General features: G+C 38.0%; 1 protein-coding gene across 4 annotated transcripts; it reads left to right on the top strand.

Annotated features, from left to right (window-relative positions):
- Positions 1-413: 413 nt before the first annotated feature.
- LOC145912340 (inositol polyphosphate-4-phosphatase type I A-like) lies at positions 414-22,708 on the top strand. Of its 4 annotated transcripts, XM_082999766.1 has the most exons (25): positions 414-604; positions 701-765; positions 1,225-1,303; positions 1,597-1,745; positions 2,379-2,472; positions 3,039-3,217; positions 3,466-3,522; positions 4,432-4,508; positions 5,224-5,326; positions 8,210-8,303; positions 8,741-8,858; positions 10,287-10,450; positions 10,784-10,889; positions 11,697-11,867; positions 13,245-13,470; positions 13,781-14,005; positions 14,373-14,490; positions 17,419-17,594; positions 18,227-18,373; positions 19,083-19,231; positions 19,582-19,648; positions 20,125-20,253; positions 20,778-20,987; positions 21,370-21,524; positions 21,869-22,708. In XM_082999766.1, exons 1-25 carry the CDS (start codon positions 493-495, stop codon positions 21,999-22,001), a joined length of 3,303 nt encoding a protein of 1,100 aa, XP_082855892.1. In that variant the 5' UTR covers positions 414-492; the 3' UTR covers positions 22,002-22,708. The 4 variants fall into 4 exon arrangements, with proteins under 4 accessions (XP_082855892.1, XP_082855893.1, XP_082855894.1 ...); XM_082999767.1 differs by lacking the exon at positions 3,466-3,522; XM_082999768.1 differs by lacking the exons at positions 414-604; positions 701-765; positions 1,225-1,303; positions 1,597-1,745 and adding an exon at positions 2,029-2,152.
- The last annotated feature ends 323 nt before the right edge of the window (positions 22,709-23,031 follow it).

The raw sequence follows: 23,031 nt of genomic DNA, 5'->3' as shown, positions 1-23,031 counted from the left end.
CATGCATAGTTGTATGCTTATATGTAGCCATGGCCTTCATAGATGCTCTGTTGTGAAATATTAATGACCACCTGTTCTCCTGCGAAGAAGTCGAAATAGGGTCGCAAAAACTAGCGTAACTATTTTGCGACGTATAGTTTTGAGTTTGTTAGAAGTTGTTTTTATGTGAATGCATTTAAAATTTGTTCGAGTATATCTCAAAACCAACGCACTAAAAGTTAGATTTAGAAGTATCGATGAACCCTTCCAAATAGCATGGTCATACATAATAAAATATCAAGATATTCATGTAGCCTGTCTTGCGTTCAGCAAAAATCAGATGTACATTTGTGGGACACGTCTTTGTTCGTAAACTTGTACTGGTTCGGACAAAATCTATGTGTTGAGATACTTTATTTCCATTGTCAGGAAAGTTTGCGCCGACAATTTTAATTAGATCGTAAAAATTTACTACAGCCGAAACATAGGATCAGCTGGTAGTTGTTGGACAAAATGCGATTTAACTCAACCGAGTTGAAGCAATTTGCGATTTCATCAGTTAGCGACAAAGAAGGTGTTCTTAGTCTACGCGAAAAAGAAGGGAAGCTGTGGAAGAAAACAGACGGTATTTAGGTTTTTTCTTTAGCTGCGTTTTAGTACGACCGTTTTATTATTTTTTTAACAAAACTATTTTCCATTTTTGAATATAATTTTATTGCAGTTCTTACTGAGCGTTGGTGCAAACTTGTTGGAAATTTGTTGTTTTACATGAAAGGAAAAAGCAAGGTTAGTCGCAACTATACAGCAGAATTTTACTGCTTACTTACTTTATGATCTAAATTCTCTTGATTTGTACTTTTTGTAATACAATAGTCAGTCTTTTACAAAAGAGTGCCAAATCAAGAGAATTTAGTTTGTATACATAAAGACTGACATCGCATGTTTAATAATTTGCTTTTTGATCTAATTAATTTGTTGGCATATTTCCATGTAAATTTTTTTGTTACATGCGCTTTTGTGGGATGGCAAATTCACTTTGTTATGTGCCATGAACAGTAACTAAAAGTTTATAAAATGGCACAAATTGCAAACTTTGAATTTGGTTTGATTCCAACTTGCATCTAATGAACTGTTTCTTTATTTTTTTTTTTGCATGTGTTGATGCAGCCTGTTGCCTTGTTAGCAAGAAGCAATGAGTCTGACTATCTTAACCTTTAATTATTCGATAATTGTTTTTTTTCATAGTCATCAGAGCCATCTGGAGTGTTTGTTTTGGAAAAGTTCAAAGTTACGAATTCTGTCGATGAACCAAGTTTTGTTGTAGGTGAGTCTGCCTGATAAAACCTGATACCACAGCATCATAAATATCATTTCTTGTATCAACTTCATTACATTTTTTCTTTTGTTTTTCTCTTTATGTTATTTGTTTACCATTTTTGATGACATGTATATAACTGATCTGGGGTCCATTTGCTTATTTTATTGTTGCATGTGAAATTTCACATTAAGATCTTTTACACGTCAATATGATGTTTATGGCATGGACCTTTGTCTTTTTAGTGTTGCCCTTTTGTCAATTCAAATCAATATATTGATCTGACAGCTTCTGTCTTGCAGAATTTCACTCAGATCAGAGCACATACTTTCTTGCCAGCAATCAGACAGAAGCTCGTGACTGGAGTAACTCTCTACAAAAAGCCAGTTGCTCTTATCTTAAAGACAAATATTATGCTTTAAGGCAAAGTGTGGAGACTTTAAGAGAGAAGGTATATATGTTTGTTTTTTGTATTGTTGTGTAATTACAGTTGAAACATTCAAGTAGTTTTGTAATTGTTTTATTTCCACCCATTTGGCACATAGAAACTCTATGTAAGTAAGACTCGTTCATAAACTGTGGCTGAATCTAGTCCTCTATTAGGCAGTGGCTATTATTTGCAAACTCGGTCTTGTTACATGCTAATGGCAATCATAGTCAAATGCTAAATGCAGTCATAGTGTAAAGCTCTATAGCACATTACGTAGGTTTTTCTTTTGTTTAAATGCAGGAAATGTCAACATAACAATCACCTATCCATCACAACTACTATTGCTGCGTTTGCTGCATGCTTTTGCTCAAATCTGCACCTGTATTAACCATCACTTCCATCTACACTTGTCTTCAGTGATGGCACAGGTTCAGTAATTCGCTCTCATTTCATCACATAATTTGTAAATGGAATTAAATTACATTTTTAATTGTGTAGCTAGCTGTTTGTGTGCAATTTCCTATTGTAATGTGCAACCAAAACTAATTTTCAATTGCAACGTTTTGCATTTACCGTAATTGCAATGACTTGCCTTGCAAATAACCACACCTACCGTGAATTTCACTTTTTGTTATGTTGCAAATGTATTTACAGGTAATTGTAACAGAACCTGTGCTTGAAATATCCTTGAAATGTTCAGATCTAAAGAAGTTGGTTTCTGTATCCACACCATCTACTATGATAAGTGGTAAGACTTAAAAGATTTATAAAAATTATATAACTAGTTAACAGTGAAAAATGTGTTTTAAGCAATTGTCAAAATATGTGATTTCCTTGGGTTATAGTGATGTCTTGTAATGGCCCAATACAGTAACACTACTTACACAGGTTTGTAAAACATAAAATAGATTAATGGCAGAATAATTACGAAGGAACAGTTGGTTTTAGGCCAACACGTTTTCTTTGTGCTATAATCCTGCTTCCTTTTGAAGAAACAGCACGTTTTTCTGCAAGGCATGTCATGCCTCATAACTGTTTATACAGAGCGTTTATTTCTAAAGCATTGCACATTTAGCTTGTTATACATCGCCGAAATTAACTCTTAAATCTCAAATGGTTGCTGTTTTCGGAGGTGAAGTTGGTATGTAATAAACGAAGCTCTATTTGATGTTCATTGTGCTAGTTCCGATTCATTTGAAAGTGCTTTATAACCAAATCAACCGCGGTAGTGTTACTTCTTATCGCTAGGTGTCCGCATTGGGCAACTGACCCAATTTCCACACAGCGCTAACCGCGCCCGCTCATGTATTCCAGTTCACCATTGTGAGCCATCGCACGGTTTCTGGACGCCGCATTCTCAAACCGATGTTGTCCACGACTCCGCGGAGCCCACTTTTCTAACCACCGTATGCTTCCAACAAACCGATGACGTCATCCTTACGTCACGTCTGCGGTTTATTGTGTACCGCATCAAGAAGCCTTCAACCAACAGTGTGAGTGGAAGTACAGTTTTAAACGTGGTCCTGGTCATCTAGATACATTATGCAAATTACGCGGGTTTGCTTCATATAGTCATTATAATTCTTTAAAGGTTATGAAAATTTTTTGAAAGAATTTGACTAACGTTGCCACGAAACCATAGGGGATAGCTTTAAAGCTTTTAATTTTTCAAAGGGAATGTTTAACTGGAAATTAGGATGACTTAACTTTGACAATAGACTTAGCGATGGTTATTGCGCAGCAAATATGTAAAATGGATGTTGTGATCAAAGAAACCTGTTTCATGTGGCAAGTCAAGGTACGTAACATCATACAGTAGATACACAGCATACTCCGTTTGGTGAAGTTTCATTCAGAATCAAAGACCAGTTTTATATCATTTTGCCCTTAAAGCTTGTGACGATGACGTCATTGCTTTACGTAAAACTTGACCGTCGTCGGTCGAAAATTGATTTTCAGTTGTGAATATTACGGGTAAGTGTTGCCCGGGACTGTACCACTAACACCCAGGGGTTGTCCCGGATGTTAATGCACTTTCACAAATGCGCGTTTATGGTAAAAATGGAAATGGTTGGGAAGTGATTGGTTGCTTATAAAAAAACGCACGCTTCCTGAAAACATTTAACGAAGCGGCAATTCTGCAAAAAAATGCTTGTTTTTTTAACTTTTAGCCCCCAAAAACATTTTAAAAAACTCTCCCAGTCTTACAATACCATAATTATATTCCGATGTGTGTGATCGAATATGGGTCAATAACCGCCCACACGCTGAGTAATGGGCGGAAAACCGCAGCCACACACACACAACTTGTTGCAAAGTTCACATGTCTGCATGCGCTCACTTCCAGGCTTGCCTGTGCTGTGATATACAGTTGGCATAATGCTGTTTCATTCCAATTCTCATTCTTAACAGACTTAAAGTATTACAGAGTTGTATTAGTTTATGATTCACCTTGGTATTGGAGGTGCTTGTCTGTTTCAGTCAGCTATTGGGAGGTATTTGAGCCACTAAAATAGGACAGGTTTTCACTGCAATCTTCTGTTGCATTGTCTTTGCAAGCAGTGAATGCACAGCAGCTTATGCACTGTTCAAACACGAGGATAGGTTAAGCATTTCCCTGTGTTGTATTTGCTTTGCATGCTGGTTGCACCGGCCGTGCGAAGGGATATCCGGACGTACATCTGACGTCTTATATGTTAAACTTCAGGTGGAAGAAATCGGATCGGCTTTCTGTGTGTTCGGAGATTTGTGGAGACGAGAGAAGGAGTTGGAACTTCATTTGCAGTAAGTGGTCTTGTTCAGTGCTTTCGAACCGGTTAATCTCGGCACAAAATTAGGTCGCCTGCAAGCGAATAATTACGGATTAAATCTGGTATTTTGTAATTCTCCAGTATATAACAAACTTATCGCCTTGAAAAAAGTTTGTGAACAGTCGATACTGATGCAGGCGTATTGATAATAAATAATGCTCTTTTGGCAATAGTGTACACATTTTTCGCACAAGTCCGTCCTGATAAAGGTTGTTGTATGACAATCGAAATGTTAAGAGAAATGTATATTTGCCAGAGGTGGCTTTTGTTCAGAGTGGTTTATATTCGTAAAAAAGTGTTTTAAGATGCAAATGTTTTGGTTTACGTGTAAATTACTGACGTAATAGTTGTCATTGTTGGCCAATTGTTTGTTTGTTTGCATCATATTTAACATTAAACTAAACTTTATGTTTGGTTTGTAGCATTGTGGAAAAGAAAAACTAACGCTATATAGTTCTCAGTCAAAATAAATATTGTGCTGATTTAACGCCCTCTGTATGTTAATTCCTAACACTCAGTGTCAAACCGCACGGATTAGGTTTATTAATGGTATAGCATTGTGCTGCAGTCGTCCGAAAATACAATAATACGTAGGCAGGACTATTGAATGAATAAACTTGCCTTAGGCAGGCTTGATATTCCTGATACTTCCTTACAATATTCTTTCTTATCTGTTGTACGCGAAACAGCCACGAAGGCAGCTACGCTGGGCGCCTACATCTGTTGGTTGTGAGAAGCGGAAAACTGAAACAACTTGAAGAGGAGGCACCCAAGTTCAACAAATCGGGAAAAGTAAGTGTTGTATTGTCATGGTAACAACTACTTTATGTGTGACGACACAAGCGGCGTGGGGAGAGGGTTATATGGGCAAACAAAAACACACGAATAACGCCTGGAATCGTCACATGCTGAGGTGTGCGCGATAATTCCGCAGCCGTAAGCCACATTGCAAAGGCACGTTAATTATACGGAGAACATAAAACAGCCCTTGATTAAGTTAGCTATACCGATTTCCTCGATTGTAAGCGGCGGCTTATACAGTTTTTGAACCTACCGTTTGTGCGGCTTACAATCGAGGGCGGCTTATATTCGATTAAATACGGTATAGGGCAGAAGACGCTACGATACTATAACGGCAAGTGCTCAATTTTGCAATATTTGGTGTTTGTGGTGTGTTGTTTGGTTGGAGGTTGGTTTTTGCGCAGTATCGTCGCTGCCACCCTGTATTCTGTGGTACTTTCTAGTTATGTGAAATGGAGTTGTATGTACGGTAAGTCTCCAAATTAATAATCTGCTGAATAATGATTGGAAATGTTTCACATTTGGTCGTACATTTGAAGAAAGCGTTTAACGGCGGCGCACCATTAGTGCGATCCATGTCAACCGCAAGTTGGCAAACAGATCGCTTGTGCCTCCTGTTCATGTCTTTCTGTGTGTATCTATGTTGTTTCCGGCTTGCCATAGGAAGTTTGTAACCTTTTTCCATCCGTTGTACTTCTTCTATTACCCCTTAACTTCGATTTTAGATGCGTAAACGTTCATATAGATGACAAAGGCGCAAGAGCGTTCTGTGTTAGTTGGTGAACTGCCTGAGAAAGAATATTTTACTCACTTTCCATATAACGCCACAACACATAGTGTATAAGTACTGGGAAAGGCTTTCCGCACAAGCGCAATGTGAACTGTGGCAAGTTTTTGATCGCCGTGGGCGTTATTGAAAGCATTGGTGTTTGGAAACCCGATTTACCTGCTATTCATTGGCATAGTTGTTACAGCAACATGTTGTTTGTCGATATTGTCGTTTACACAGCAGAACAGAAAGTAAATCACAACAATCATTTGCTAGGTACAAAGATCAGTTTGAAAATGTGTTTAAAGACCTCCTTTTACCTACCCTATCAAGAGGTAATATGCATTAAACTGAAGCACAGTGGTGTGAAACTGAGTTTAAGGACACCGGTTGAGGTCATTGTTTGTAAGCTTTTATGGTTGCAACTTAGCGCAAACAACATTCAAGTATGGGGTATAAAGATACAAGAAACTGGCTGCAGGAAGTCTTTAGCTCAATGTGCATATTATTCAACTCCATAGGACTGTTGACTCACGCTCTTGCAAGGGTGGTCGGCTGCTGCTTTGTCACTACTACCATGAATCAGTGTCTAAATCACCTCTCACAAATATATCTGCTGCTTAGCATGCAGGTGGAGGTGAGAATCCACGCCTGCCTGTTTAAACTGAACACTCAGTTCCTGAAGGACAAGTTGTTGATGGTTTAACTTTTATGCAAGTGCTGTTGGTACGGTTTAATTATTGATCGACACACCTGTATTAAAGGTAGATTTGTGTGGGGAGTCAGTCACATGAGGTTAGATTTGATTGCTCTAGGGAGAGTATGGTTTGTCAGCTGTTAACAATGCTATCCTTTCTGTTGCTTAGCACGTATGTCTGTATTGAGAGTGGCAGTAAAGTAGTTAATGTACCTTCATACATTGGTAAGTCTAAACATCTATTCAAATGCTGGCAAACAAATTGAAACGGAAGTCGAAGAAGTTGCAGCGTGGCATTTTGAAGAGTTTTGTTGTTGGCAGTTTGGATACGGAGTCAAATGACCAACCAACTCGAGAAGAGGTGTGTACGTACTAAGGCGTCTTTTACATGTATATTTAAAATCTTGAGTGGAACTGTCAGTTGCCTACCTGCTTTATTCAAATTTAGAATCAGTAATACAGCTGTTGTTGATTTACTGCATATATATACTACAACATTTCAATTGCATATAATATAACTTCGATTCAGCTGGCTATGCACTTATAAAAGCCACTAAATAAGTACATAGCCAGGTGGGTTTTGATTCATTGTAAGAGAGAAGATCAGAGACTGTTTGTTACTTTAGCATCCCTCAATATTTAATGCTACTGTAGGAACGTTTTGTTCTCGTAGTAATTCAGGTGCACTTAATGTTAAACTCAGGCAGTCGTTTTCTTTCAAGAAATAATTTCCTATTTGGGAAGAAAGCGTCAAGCAAAGGTTGTAGACTTGATTAATGGCCTACTTTCAAATGACTAACACTACTCTAACTTCCGTGTGCAAAATGTGCTGCTACCCTTAGACACAGTCGAACATGGTGGTGCGTTTAATGTACATCCCCCTATTTCCTCACCAACTTTTACGTCACTTTTGTCTAGTAAGTGACACAAGCACTTTCACTTTATAATTCGTCTGACCTTCAGTGTTTGTTTCTAGAGGAAAATTTTTCTTGTAAAGTTTTAAAATTTGGATCAGATTACAGTCTTGAGTGCGAGAGAAAAAGAGTGTTAGTTTGGTCAGTTTTTTGTTGGAACAATGCAGTACAACGTCAAGCAACAAAGTGACAAGCTAGCCAAGGAATCATGGGGTCTTGTAAGAGCACCAGCAAACAGTTCTGGTGCTTTTAGGATGCTTGCCAATGTATGTTGCTTCGTTAAACTCAGTTTAGATTAAGAAAATCCTTTTTTTTGTGACAGGACAACTTTGTGTTTGTTTGTAAGTAATTTGGCCTTAAGCAACAACCACTCATTTAAATATAACACATTGTATGTTTCACACATAATGCAAATCTCCCCACTGTTTACATAAAGACCACTAGCGATGAGAGGGTACCCTTTACTCAAGTAACATCTATTCACTGTTGTGTAGGTCGTTGTTCCAGTCGACCAGTCATTGGCTGCAAGTGTGAAGCAAAACAATGATCAAGCATTGAATTTTGACCATAACAGTCTGTTCCAAGCCAGTAAGTGAATCAGACAAGCATAGAGTTGCACTGTTGGTAATGTGTAACAAGCTATGCATTGTATTTATGTAATTTTAAGTAACAGCAGATTTTAAACGATGATTTAACAATGATTTGTTTAGTGTTGATAGCCTTGTTGTTTGCCTCATGCTTACATTAATGCGTGGGCTTATTAGTTTGCAACAATTACCTTGCATGTACAGTATTGCAAATAAATTGCATCTCTTCCATGCTTGCACAACTGACTATAAGGATTGTCTTAACTTCAAATAAAGCCATGGGCATTTGGTGTTAATTAAAAACAAGTTGTATAGAAAAGAACATCCATTAATCGTAGTAATGCACAAAAAATGATTTAAGCCATGTGCCCATTGGTGGAAAAGTGTTTGGTTTGGCCTGCAGACTTATTCTAACAAGTTATAACAAATATTGTTTAGTGTACTGCAACCCAACCACAAGGACATATAGATTTCCAACCGACACGAATGATCAGATCAGTGTTCAAGAATTGATGTTGGAAACCAAATTGTCCTTTCACATTCCTATTGCCTATCTGTAAGTAACCAGTTTTACTGTGGAATATGTTTGCAAAGTGGTGTTTTACTGTCTGCCTTAACAATGCCTGTGTAGCAAATGTAGTTAATTTTAAATATTTTTTAAATTCGTTGTTATTTGGTGATTTACCTCCAAATAACAGTTTTCCAGTTCATTCCTGTATGGACAGATATGTTCAAAACAACAGTTGTGTAACTAATTTTAAATGTGGATGTGTTTGAATCTTGTTTATTGTCAGTTCAAAGAATGTTAGTCTTTTCATGGACAAACAGAAAACTCCAATGTCACATAATGTGCTTTTTCTATGATAACACAACCCCTATTTATTTAAACCACAATTGTGAGGCAACTTGCTTTAATAAAAACTGATGCAACTGTTGGTTGCTGTTGGGTATGAGGAAAATAAATTGTGAGGAACGTCATTTCTAAACATATAAGGAACCTGTTTCCTTGTTGCGTGGATGTGTGTGTGCCAAAATGCTTCCAGTGTTGTGATATCCACTGATCGATAATAGGAGGAAAACCCAAGGGAGCAGATGGATTGAAACAACCTAAATACTTAACTTGTCAACAAAATCTGACTTGGACGCTAAATATGTCGCACTTTACGACTCCCAGCATTGTTAAATAATGTGTTGACTTCGTCTAGTTTCGGTTTTCGCTTCTTCCATCAGCGTGCGTGGTTTGGTTGCCTTGTTGTGTGTGTGGAGCCTCACGACACTAACTTGTGATTGCCGATGATAATTGATGGCGTCTTACAAAACTAGGGGGCGTTTGAAACGTCACAATCACTGGATTGTTAGTGATGAAAACCGCCGAGTAAACTAAACTAGAATTAAACAAAACTGCTTTTTCTGGTATGTTGGCACTGATGAAAAAGTCTGATTTATTAATTTCATTTCAAACATGTAAATCACCAGACAAAGAAATTATTAAATCAGTCTCTTTCAATAATGCCACTATACAAGAAAAGAGCAGTTTAGTGACACAAGACTGATACAACTTTTTAATGTGCAATAATATGCGAATCAACTTAGCCTTCTCTAAGTCTCGTGTTTTACTGTTCTCTTAAAACACGAAGCAAGTTTACTATGTTGAGTCTTAGTAAATAGCCGAAAAAGGGTTTAAACATTTCTTAATATAACGATTCTCTCGAAAGCGCATTGCAATTCTCTGGGACCAAGCCAATGACCTCTGTCATTTTTTAAACTCATGGTCAACACCATAGGGTATACACCGTGAGATTAAATGTAAAATATTGGCATCATTGGTCAGGCGTCCGACCCATATACACAGAAGAAAACCTGATCGGGATTCGTGGCCAGGACATCCTGGGTTCGAATCCAGGTGTGGTCAAAAAAATATGAAAATATTAAGTTTACAATTCCCTAGAAGCCAAGCGACTGACCAACGTTATTTTTTGTACAGTAAACTCTGCATCAACGAGGAGACGAGGAAGGTTGGATCGTACGAGATGTTGGACAAACTAACTGCACACTGGGATTCTGTGAGACAGAGAAGGTTGGAGACTTGTAAGAAATACTTGGAGAGATATAATGCCAGGATGAAACACCTTATGCTCATCAATAAAAGTAAGTGTCTTTTACTGTTGTGAGATGTTTAAGGCTGAATGTTAATTCGTGTGGTTCGAAGTATGCAAAAAATAGCAGAATAAAGTGATAAAGTGGCGTCCGAATCTTAGGAATGATAAAGACTGGTAAAACCGCATCAAAAAGTTTTTGTGCGGAAATTTCGTTGACAAATAATAAAATATGCCTGGCAGCATCAGTAACAATTTAAATAATAAAACGACGTTTTTTTTGTATGCTTCAAGAGTGTAAAGGCTAAAATTTTGAAAAACATTTTGATGTCACACCATGCTTAGGTGGCAATAGCAGGGTTTATAAATCTACCTACCATTCCAGGCCCTTACTTCAAGAAAAGCGTGGACAAGACGGTCGAGGATTTGGAATTTGTGGCGACCAACTTACACTTGCAGCGCCTTCGGGTCCACAACAGCAAATTTATAAGGTATGTTTTGTTTAACGTCTGTAGCCTGTAGCAGATTATCCGTTGGGTTCCTTCAATAATTAATCTTTGTAATTAGGTTTGTTCATAACTTGCAATTTATTAACGCTCTTTGTGCACTATATACTCGTATAGACCATTAGTCAATTTTTGTAATTTCTGGCGCGTGAAGCGATAATTTGCGCACAACTGCTCTGTAGCCTCCAGAATTCATACCCGCGTAAGTCAGGTTCGCGGCAAGTTGAATGTTGTTATAAATATCTTGTATCCTGAATCTGACGTTGGCAGCGACTCAAGCAGGGTTATGTTTAGTCGTGGTTGACGTTGTCGTTCATGCGTTCGGTGTTGTTTGTTTCGAAATTCCACGAATTGCTCAAAGGAGGGATTGTGAAACTATGACGTCATCGATGTTGTGACGCGTTCCCGACGCGGCATTATGACTAAACAATGCATGCTTTGTCCCATAACGTCACGACCTCAGTCTCCAACTTTATACATATAAGGGAGATTACTGCCGGCTAAAATATCGTCTCAAACATCTTGTGATTATTTAATAAATAGAGAACTATTATTGTATCGAACTATTTTACCACCAATGTCATGGGATTTAAGCTGTAAATATAAAACAGCAGTTTGCCCCGAAAGGCAAAATTTATAAAAAATAATTTGCGATCTGTCTTTGCATTTGATTTTGAGATTCGGAATTAACCTCGTCTGCAAATTTTTCTGCTTAATTTTTTTGTCTCCTGCAATTACAATTTTACTTGTTGAAACTACGAAACAAACTTACAAGAAACAACTTCGTTGCAGACAAGATTCGACCACGTCGTCCTCCGAACCTCAACCCGAACAACAACAACAACAACAACGTTGCGCTGAATACGACTTTGTGACTGTGGGGGCTGCAACCGCGCATTCTATGGGTTATAAACAGGGAGGTCTCTTATCTCAACTGACAAATGCAGACGAAGGAGGGAAAAGGTTGGTGCGGTTTTGTATTGTTGATAAAATACATGTGCGGAAACATGTGTTTCCAAGGTTAAAATCTGTTGCTTTCGTATGAGACAAACATACTGCTGCAAAAATATTTTCGAAGGGCTTCCTTGTATTGGTTATTTCATCGTTCGGGGGAGTAAAAAATTGCTGACTGTTTTCTCAAGTTTTAAATAAGGTTTAAAAAGTCTGTGCAAATGCCCTGTAAAGTCCAAAGTCAAACAACAAGGCCTTCGACCGATTGCATATTATCGCATGTACGATGACATTTATACCGGGATTAGAGTTTCTGTATTCATTTTTCTGAGCATTGTTGTTCTATGTGTTATCAAGGGTAATATATGGCCCACATAGTAGACCAAATATGCAATAATTTTGTACTGCACATACGTGTTGTATGTCCGCCCTTAACCGATGTTCCTGTAATACTTGTGGTCATGTGATACACACTTGTTCTCTACCACCACACCTCGTGTCTCATCAATATTTAACTCCTGCAAACATAACCCTTATCCCAGAGGTGTTTTGTGATGCAGTAAAATTTCCTGGTACCCTTAATTGTGTGCTTATTCTAGTTCCATTTCTTTTTAATGTACGTTGAAAACTTAAAATCACCTTCTTATGAGGCAAACATTAAAGCCACAAAATATTTCAAACACCTGTACATGCTGGCTTTGTTGTTGTAAACGCTGCAGGGATAACAGCCTTAAAAAGAAACCGTATGTCTTCAGTATTTGAGAATCCCAGCAGTTTTACTGCTTAATTATTCATTGTGAAAAGTTGAACCCGTATAGTGAGCTTATTTTAGGCTATAGGAAGGCATGCGATATAAAAATAGCATCGCACGACCTTTTGTGGACTCGAATCTGTTCGCACTTCCTCTGTTTGTTGTTTCGTGGGTGTTTTGCATTAACCTTTCGCTCTGATCGGCGCAATTTGGCGTTTTTCGTTGAAAAACAAACGACCCAAACTTGCTGTTGTCTTAAAGGTGGTTTTTAATGAGTGATAACTGTATGTATTCCGTCCTCCGCATATTGGGCTTGTTTTTGCCCACGTGTGTTTAACTTATACAAGAGCAGTGTGAACTACACAATATATATTTATTATCAGTAACGTTTCATGCAATGGCATAATTGGCAGGATTGTGTTTATATTTATTTCAGTGTTTATATATGGAGGCAAAATATATTTTTTATTATTTGTAAGAAATCAGATAACGTCAATCTGAAGCAATTTATTTCAAACAATTGTAACATCTCCATTCGGTTTATTCATCTTAACCGCATATATGTGGCTCAATGCAAGATGTTTAGGATAAAGTGAATTTAAAACCTCAGGTTCACAACTATCTTGTTATTACCACAGCAAGAAGTCGTTGCCGCTCCACCCCATAGCTCACTGTCTCCGTCGGAACACCGGTAAAGCTGATCATCTCCTTGCTACAGTAGTCGGTCTGGAGAAGCAGATCGCCTACCAGATCGAAAAACTTCGAAACCTCGTTTCCCAAGTATCGGATAAGAGGAAGATTGACCTTTACTCCGGCGACAAGGTCACTGCATCCCACGAGGCGCTCGCCAACCTCAGTACAAAGGTATCAACGATTTGTTTTTGTGTAAAATCGCTTCAAAGGCAAACTTGTTTTTAATTTTGATGGAGTTATTAATTTTGTCAGCTCTCGTGATTGCCTTTAAATGTTTTTCCATATCAAAAACAATCTGACCCTGAAGTGCAGCAAGTGCTTGGAGTGTGTATCGTCAAGGAAAGGTTATCGTTTGTAGTTTGTGTTAAAATTCTGATAATCCATAGCCGAGGTCAGCAACACAACAGTAAAGTTTATCATTCAACCTAACTCGATTCTAAAATTCCAAACATCTCAAACCCCCACCTAACGCTTAACCCAGACCTGTGAGTTTGTGACGTACCTGGATAGCGAGGAGTTGACGACATCAGTTCTAAACCTGGCATCTGCCCGGCCCACGTACCGCCCTCTGTACGACAGCACACAGAACGACCTCGACACCAACCAACACGTGTCCAGTGTGCTGGTCAACGGTGATTCCAATGTGGCCTCATTTAACCGCATGAGCGTCCATAGTGACGCGGATTTAACCCCAGAAATGATATGGGTTAGTCACGTTATATATATGTTGCGATATGATTGTTACTCGTGTGGAGTTTGTGTGTAAGTGTTGGAATTGATCAGCAATAGGGTAAAATTACATATACTATAATGTGCTAATCGCACTGTAATTTTTTGAGTTTGTTGCTATTTTAACCAAAATCCCCAATTAAACCAACGCATTGTCGCAACTTCTAAAATTTTGGTTTCATGCCCAACTGAACATTATGATTTTCACCAAACTAAACCCTCTTTTAAATTTCCAGTTTGTGTGTAACTGTCGGGATTACATCAGCTATACTGTAAAGCGAGTTATCAGAATGCGCTGGTTTTGTTGTTGTTTATTTTCATCTCATATGTTCTTTATGACACAGGAGGACACAAAGTTGTCGGTGAAATCAACTTTAGCAGAAGTTGTTAAGTCGGTTACCGGCATTATTACACCTCAACTGGAAGCAGGATTCCTCAGGGGTGGGGGCGGAGGGAAGAGAAGTGAGTAAGAAGTTTGCGAACGGTTTCTCGCCGACATCTATTTGTTGTTGATGCAATCTGCCACATTAATATGTTATGCCATCCAAATTGCTTGGAGACAATTGGGTATTTTGCTTAGAAAATATTCGTCAACATGTTCTTATTCCTGCTATAAGATATAACCTTTGCTGCTGACCCTTGACTTTTTTTGTGTGAATGGTTATTTTGTTGATAATTTACTTACCTTAATTTTTGGTCGATATTCGACTGGCCATAGTCAGAAAGATCTCCAAATAAAAAATACCAATGCCAAGTACATTTTCTTCGTGGTGTGCTTGGATTGTTGTTCGTAATTCCCAATCAAACCAACGCACACTAGAAAAGTGAAACGTGTTGTTTCAACACGGCAATTCTGTAGCCGTATACAACACTGTACACGTGTTGCATAACAGCCGTGTTGTTTCTCCCTGTGAATGTTCTGACACACCTAACGTGTTGTTTTGCCGTGAAAATCTGCGATCCTGCCTAAACAACACGCGTGTAATGTGTCGTATACGGCTACAAGCCCATTACACGGGAAATGCGTGTTGTTTCAAACCACACAGTTATATATGCACCAAGTTGTATTACAATAGTAAAGGCAATTGAAAAGGACTGGAACGAGATGCAGAAAAACAAATACAACTGTGAAAATTTGTATATGGCACTAACTATAACCAAATTTGAAACCATCAAGTAGCATAAGTAGTTGAAATACATATCATGCACATTTTTGTGTTGAACATGCAAAATGTCAAAGTCAACAGTTGTTTTAGAAATTTGTCTAAGGCATTAACTTCAACTATGTTAACTTTTTATGGCTGCAAAGTACAAAATCAAACTATAATGAACAGCCAACCAAGCAAATATGTTTGGTAGCTTTACTTTATATAGAGATATCCACAGCAATGGACATCAGTCCAATGAACCCAACATTATTTGTATTGATTACAATACAAGCATGGGCTAGCATCTTGGGCTGTTCATTCTGAAAAGAAAATAAATAGGCATAAGATAAAATATATGAAAATAGCATTGACATTAACACAATTAGTTATTTTTAAAACCATGTCAAAATTGAGACAACAATACAACTTTGCCTTGAAAAGTCAATGTATGAATATGAATTATCACCAACATGTTTTCAGCCTTCGAATATGCGAATTAATGGAAAACAAGAATGCCATATAGTAATTTGCTACCACAAAATGAGCATTTTCAGTGACTTGTTTTTGTAAGCGGCTTCATACATACTACTTACAAAACTAACTTATAGTTTGTGAATAAAAAAAATATTTACCTTCCTCAGAACAAAAATGCCAGTAGAATGCTTGCTGATATTACTTTTTCCTTTGTATCTTCATGATGTCCACCCCAACATTAATTAACCTAAAAGGAATTGTTGTTGAAAAATTTTATTTGCCGAAGGGCAAAGGCGAAATACAGAACACAAAAATGCTATATTTGTTACTTTGATAAGAAATAACAATACTTACTGAACATTACTTTTCATGTGTCAACATATTCTTCTGGTATCAGGCCCAAACCAGCAAGTAAGACAATCTACAACACATTCAACAACAAAAATAACATCTGCACAACATTTATTGTTATGTATGTTTTAAAGTGCCTGGTGTTTGGTTTATTGTACATGCAATTGTTAATGTGAATAAAAGCACATGCTTAAAAAGCACACATGTTGATAAAGTGCTTGAAACTAACCTCAGGGTGATCCATCTAATCCACAATTTGTGTTGCAACAAGTTGATCAACAGTATACAAGGACCTAGTTTATACAAGATAACCTAAGAATTTTGCAAACCAAACAGCTCATATTAAAAATGGCAAAATACACATTTTAACATAGCTAAAAACGAAGTGGCACGACTTACCCTTGTAGTTGTAACAACATAGTTAACATACAAGCCAACCTGGCAAGCTGCTTTGAAACATTTCGCCACAAATTCCCGCCGAAATATTTTCAAGGCAAGGGGTAAATAAAACCTTGTCTACACAGTACCAAAAATTCTCAGCTTCCAAGTTTATAACAATCTGACATTACAAGATGTTATTGTACTAATACAGTTTATTTACGTTTAAAAATAATGGACAAATAAGTAGGTAGTAATTAATTTATACTTACATTTGCCGGATCCCCATGCTTCGGATTGTGCGTTTTCGAAACGTGGGCGAGAGAACCTAAATTTTACTCGCAATGCCCTTAAACGATAGGAGTATAGTTTGATAATATCTAACTCAAAACGCTCTTAATTATACACTAGCAATTGCGCATACAACTGTGCTTAGCAGTAAAATCAGCATTAATGCATTTTACTGATTGCTTGCTTTATGACGTAATTTAAAATACATTATGACAGAGGAATACATGTTGGGCATTTCCCATCGCCAATACTTACTTCAATAGAAATATTGATATGCAATACAAAACACTTCTTTAGTAATTTATCTTGTCACCAGCCTTCGAATTTTGACCGTAAATATCCTATGCAAACATAGATGTCTGATAACAACACGGAAAGCGTGTTGCTAACAGTAGTGCATATAACACGTTGATGTGTTATTATGCAAATTTGCAACACGTTTGCCAGAAACTGCCGTGTTGTTTCCAAAGAACACACGTGTTGTTTGCAGATTTTAACGCTAAAACACACACCGCCGTGTTAGAAATACACATCAAGCGTGTTGTTTTCACTCGGTGCTTATAAAACAACACGTTTGGCAACACAGAAGTGTGTCATTTCAACACGTAGCAGTGTCAAAACAACACGTCTAATTTTCTAGTGCATTGTCGCAAATTTGAACTTCTGAAACGCTGTAGTAAAAACTACGCGTCTGGCTGCACCTTGTTATTTTCACTAATCAACTAAATCTTCGTTTCAATTTGTGCAGCACCCCCTGTACCACAACACGCTACAGCCATGGATGACCTCACCAAGTTACGTAACCTTGTGACAAGGTCATGTGACGAGGCGACCGCTTCCATAACTTTCCAGGAATTGTCGCTCGCTGATGTCGGATTCCAGAACGAACTTTCCTATCGACGAAAAGTCGTCTTTTGTCAAGCGGTAAGTGACAAGTTCTACAAAGAATAGTTCTTCGATGATAACTTGTTTCCAAGGACTGAGGCTGGCTTTACATTTTTCAAATTCTCACCAAAACTTTTCATCCACAAAAATAACACTTCAAGCACAACGTAAATGAGAAACACGTTCGCGCCTTACATTGTGTTAAATTCTTGTTTCAATAAACAGAAACATTTTGATCAAACACTAATGATAACAACCAAATATAACTAGCGGACAGTTTAAGTAGAATCGACATCGTCGAAATTAACCGCTTTAAAATAATCGGACAGATTTGTACGATCAATTCCTAATCAAATCGCATCTGTATAAAAAACATTAACAATAAACACACCGCTAACACCATACGGGAGTAATCGAGTCAGGCGCCAATGTGTGTTGATTTACTCGACAATATATATATTTATCACTAACAAGGGACTTCATTAATATGTGCTGATGCTAAAATAATTGTAAGAAAGTGAACTGAATAATTAATTACAATAATTTGCAAAATAAAAAAAAAATTCTCGGATTAACAATACACATGAGAATAAAATGGCATGGGCTATATTAAAACCAATTGTTGCAAAACAATCCTGTCACCCTAGTTAAAAGAATGTCCTTTCGTTCAGTTATCATCTTGTGTTTGTGGAGTTGCAACCGCCTTCGCGTCATCTATTAACAACGAGATCATATTGAACCAATATGCTCAAGTTGGAATCCTCTTCCAAGTCGAATCTCTTGTCAGCACTTACGGGAACGAACTTGGAATGTTGCAGGTAAAAAAAATGCATGTTTTTCAATGCGTGCACCTTATTTAAATATTCATTGAAATATTTTTGGGGTGATTTTTTGTTGCCGATTGGATAAATTTGATGTATTTTTGAATTGAAAACATTGCCAACTAAACTTTATTTAAGACAATATTATGACCCAAAAACTTTATCCCACAATCCGATATTGATGGTCTCTTTACGTGCTAACCACCCCAAGGGACAACGACTTCCAGCACTCTCGTTATTATCATAATGAAACCATTTGTAGAGCTGCAGACAGGGTGTGTACACGCACTGTTTCGACCTGTAAGGTTTCATCAGTGCAGCTGTTGAAGTGGCACTGTGCTAGCTGGTAGACTAGCAGGCACACAGATTTCCACTTTGTGGTACCTTTCGGTCAACGTCGATCTGTTGGGTACCCTATACTGAGTACCAAACAACAGAGACGAACCACTGTGGAGCGCACTATGGCCAAACGGGTCTGCTTGGTAACCGATAGCGCTAAAGGCAAAAACACCAATGCAAAATATGTGCCATTTGTATTTTGCGCAAATCCTTGCAATGCGGATGAACAAGAAACACGAGAAATAAATTGGCATGGACACCAATAAAAGTAAAATCGGGTCAGGTGCCATCTTAACCTTTTAAAAAAGTGTGCGACTCGATAACCTCGCTTTGTGTATTTATTTATCTTAATCTCCATGCTTTGCAGGATTACGCGGTGGGTGTGATGGATCTTCTCAACGTTTCATTCAAACTTGTACGCGCCTCTCAGCAGCACCATCTAGCGGCTGGTGATCCAGTCTTACCCGACCATCTGCTTCCTGTGTTAAAAGGGAACACAGAATCTCTCACTGTTATGTAAGTAAATATCGTGTTTGTGAAAGCATTGCTCGCTTATCCAATCGAATAAGGACGAGAAAAGACTGACTTTTGGGTGCGGAATTTGAGGTTGTTTGTCATGTTCACTATGTGTGGACGGAATGATTCTAATTTGCGTGGTGTTGGACTTTCTTGTCTGCTTAATTAGTGGAATTGAGTTGTAACTTGTCAATTAATTTGTTGCATTACTGCGACGTTTGTATTCTTAGAGATGTTTTGCGTCGTAGGAAATCATTTCAGTTTTGTTGTTCATAATTTGAGAGCTTGGGAATTTTTTCCTCTGTTTAATTTCTGTTAGTGACGCAAACTTTACCGTCGTATCGTTGCAGACTACCTCTCGATGACGTCATGTTTATGAAACTGCCTCGACAACTGAAGCAGGGAAGCCTAATTAAGGTAGTTATATAATTATTGGGAATTCTCTTGAGTAGGGCACATACAGTTCATTTGGGTCCACCAAAATAAATTATTCATGTCCCATGCTGCGTTTTTCTACACGATGTGGATTAAGGAGCTGAATTATTGACATAGCTTGTGGTTTGTTTGAAAAACCGTCACAAATTTTATCCATTTTTTACATCCTGATGAAACGTTGATGTAATAAAATTGTTGCCAGAAGAGCCGTATTGCAGCAATACATTTAAACTTGCTACTGAAATACCCTAAGAGTGGCTGACGACAGTGCGATCTCTGTATTTTTATTAATATAAGAACAGAAATATAAATTCGGTTTGTATCGTCTGTTTCTGTTCTTGAGCTAACCACCGAGCACCACAGGCCGAATCCTGTTTTTTATTATAGCATTTTTTTCTTCTAATATTTACATTTTCACATCTATCTTCCCAAGATAAATGCTAATGTATTTTGCAAAGGTTCATCCGGTAATTTACAACATCGGAATCAACGAGGAACAAACCTTGGCTGAAAGATTCGGAAACACCTCGTTACAGGAATATCTAAATATGGAGGCGCTCCAACGTACATTGAGTTACTATGATTCTGTGAGTCTTGGATCTTTCCTGTTGTAATTGCTCTCATGTATTTAAATTGCAACCTTCTATTATTGACACTATGATACGGCTTATTTTATAGTTTGAAAGGTAACGTCTTCCACGAATTGCACAACCTCCCCCAACTTTAGCTGTCTAATGAAAACATTTTTTTCGATCTAAACATGAACATGTAAAATCCACCATACTAAATTACACAACGAGTGGCAGGACACTATGGCGCCAGCACGATCAATTTTTTATTCAAAGAACTATACAATCGTTTCCCTGATTGGCATCGTCAGTTTCTTTCTTATTCAAACAACATCTATTTAAAATATTCGTTCTTGCTATTGTTGTTTAATCGAATGGAATAGTTGGGAGTGTTTTTCAACTATACTACGCTTACAATTTAAAACTTTATAAAAAGCACAAAATGTAGAAGGCTTCCTTAATTTAGGTAGTAAGCTCCTGAGTGTTTTGTACCTGAGTACAAAATGGTTCAAACACTTTATGGTTCCTCCTTCCTTCAACAGGTCCGAGATTCCTGCCCAAATTGCATCAACGAGCAACTCAGAAGCGCCGGTTCCTTCCTGCGTGACAACAGACGCAAATCCTCCGCATCTCCCGTTGTTAACGACGAAACCGAATCTCAGCGCTCTATCATGGACCTCATGAACTCGCTCAGTCAAAGTGTCCGCAGTAAAAAAAGCAAGAACGTCGAAGTGTTGCAACTCTCAAGCGACGTGAGTATTGCTTTGTTTTAAATCAGTGGTTCCCAAACTTTTTCGTGTGCAATGCCACGGAAAAGATTCACGGCGACGCACCAATGATAAATTTACCAGGACGGTTTGTTCCAATGTTTACAGCAATGTTCAGTCACAGAAGAATGTATTTTCGTGTTATTTGGCCGCATTTTTACCTCAAAGCTCGTTGTTTAAATTGTTACGTCGTTTTCTGGAAAATTCAAACACAACACACCGCTGGGCGTCGCGTAACTTGGTTTGAGAACCACTAGCATAAACTATTGTTGTGTTAAATTAGGACGATGACAGCAAGCACAATGCAACGACTTAACCGAAAAAGCTGCCAATAGACTTCACATTTAAAAGAAAATCTTTTTTTCAGCTTGTTCGTCGGTTGAACGGAGTCAGGGTCACCAGCTGCAAAAGTGCGAAGGATCGAACTGCAATGGCCGTCACGCTTGAGGAGGTTCGAATTCTGACCAATGAGCATCGACTCTCTCGTAACATGTTTAACTCGGTGTTGAGCTGCCTACGAAGGTTGGTATTAAATTATTTCAATTGAGTGAAATAAATGTCATTTGATGTATTTTGTTGCAAGACAAAAGTTTTTTTGTGTGGATTTTAAACCGTTTGAAATGGATTCTATAGCTTTTACCATGTGTTTTACAAGCAGAGTTAGAGTTGTAAAGTTTTTTTGAATTAAAATTAAATAAAAATATTTTAGTGTGGGCTATATTTGTAAGAAATATTATGTTGCATATTGTATTTCAATTAATCTGTCCTTGGCACAAATAAAAGAAACCTTTAATTAACCGACGTTTCAACCGCTATCCATCTACCCTTCCAACAGCGTTTTGTAACTTCGTATTTTCTATGCTCAGTGAGGGTACTCGACGGGAAAACACCCTGAAAAACGTGGGTGCAAGAAGGTATGCTTTCACCTCCGTCCAACTGATGACCTTCCCCAAGTTTTATCGGGCACCGGAGGGGACATACGGTAAAGGCGATACCTGAATTCGATACATGGACAAGATATCGTCGGGAAGTGCTATGGGATTATCCAAAACGCACGACTTGTGGTTGCGAACTTTATTCTGATACATTCCGTGTGACGCAATATATCGTTGTCGTAATTGTTGTGTTGGTTGCCCTGGGGTTACTGACTCTGTACTATGCTGGCAGCCTAAGGCCGTCGGCATGTTGCCGAATAAATACTAAACGATCTGTTCGAATAAAGCGCTTTGCTGCACAGTATAGTCGAATATGTGTGTGATTTTTATTCTTGCCATCCACTTTCGTGCTGCACAAGTCAATTGATTCCAGCTCGTAGAATGCAGTGTTTCGTAACAAGTACACTTGTCCGCTAACAATGGCACTTTGTTCTTATCCTGCTGGTTCCTCTTTCGAATTTATGCTTCTTTTGTACGTTGTGATTGACTGGTTTTGTGTGACAGTTTATCTTGCATAGTAAAAATAGTATATGTTGTTTGAAAACCGTGTCAATATTTTTTGCAATCACATCATCAAATACAACTCCCACTGAAACGTCCTGTTTTATTTTTTAGTCGCATGCTTGGTTCGTCGTAAGATCTTGTTTGTTAATGCTGCCCTTCCCACATATAGCGTGAATTTTAATGCCAAGCCATGCATGTTACTCAATGTATGTTGTTACTTGCTCGTTACCGAACCGGTTCACGTTTCCGCTGACCGAATACAAATGTTGTGTAAGTGGTGACTATCGGCCTTCGAATCATCTTCATCTTGTACTTATTTGCGAGGGGTTGGACAAACTTAAGTAATCTAAGGGTTTAGATTTTTTGCGCCTAAAAAAGGGGTAACAATATGAACACTACTTGCAGCAGTAAAAAGAAATCACTGATCAAAATGGTTAGAACATACGCAGCAGCGAACGCAGTGTAATATTAATATGATCGCTACAATGTAAATGTGAAAACAAGACTTAAATGTGACGACTATGGCTCCAGCGAAGACGTCCCGTAAGGCCACTAGAAAAAGAAAACCGTGCATTCTTGCAAAAAAGAGG

The sequence above is a fragment of the Ascidia mentula genome, chromosome 8 (genome assembly GCF_947561715.1).
Source record: "Ascidia mentula chromosome 8, kaAscMent1.1, whole genome shotgun sequence".
Classification (NCBI taxonomy): Eukaryota; Metazoa; Chordata; class Ascidiacea; order Phlebobranchia; family Ascidiidae; genus Ascidia; species Ascidia mentula.
Note: the sequence above shows the minus strand (reverse complement) of the source record. Positions and strands in the feature narration are given on the sequence as shown.

What these genes read in the sequence shown, in the direction of transcription:
- LOC145912340 (XM_082999766.1), top strand. Translation starts at nt 493, where the DNA reads ATGCGATTTAACTCAACCGAGTTGAAGCAATTTGCGATTTCATCAGTT. An exon ending in ACATGAAAGGAAAAAGCAAG is followed by an intron (nt 766 to 1,224) that starts GTTAGTCGCAAC and finishes TTTTTTTCATAG; the next exon opens with TCATCAGAGCCATCTGGAGT. An exon ending in GAGTTGGAACTTCATTTGCA is followed by an intron (nt 4,509 to 5,223) that starts GTAAGTGGTCTT and finishes TACGCGAAACAG; the next exon opens with CCACGAAGGCAGCTACGCTG.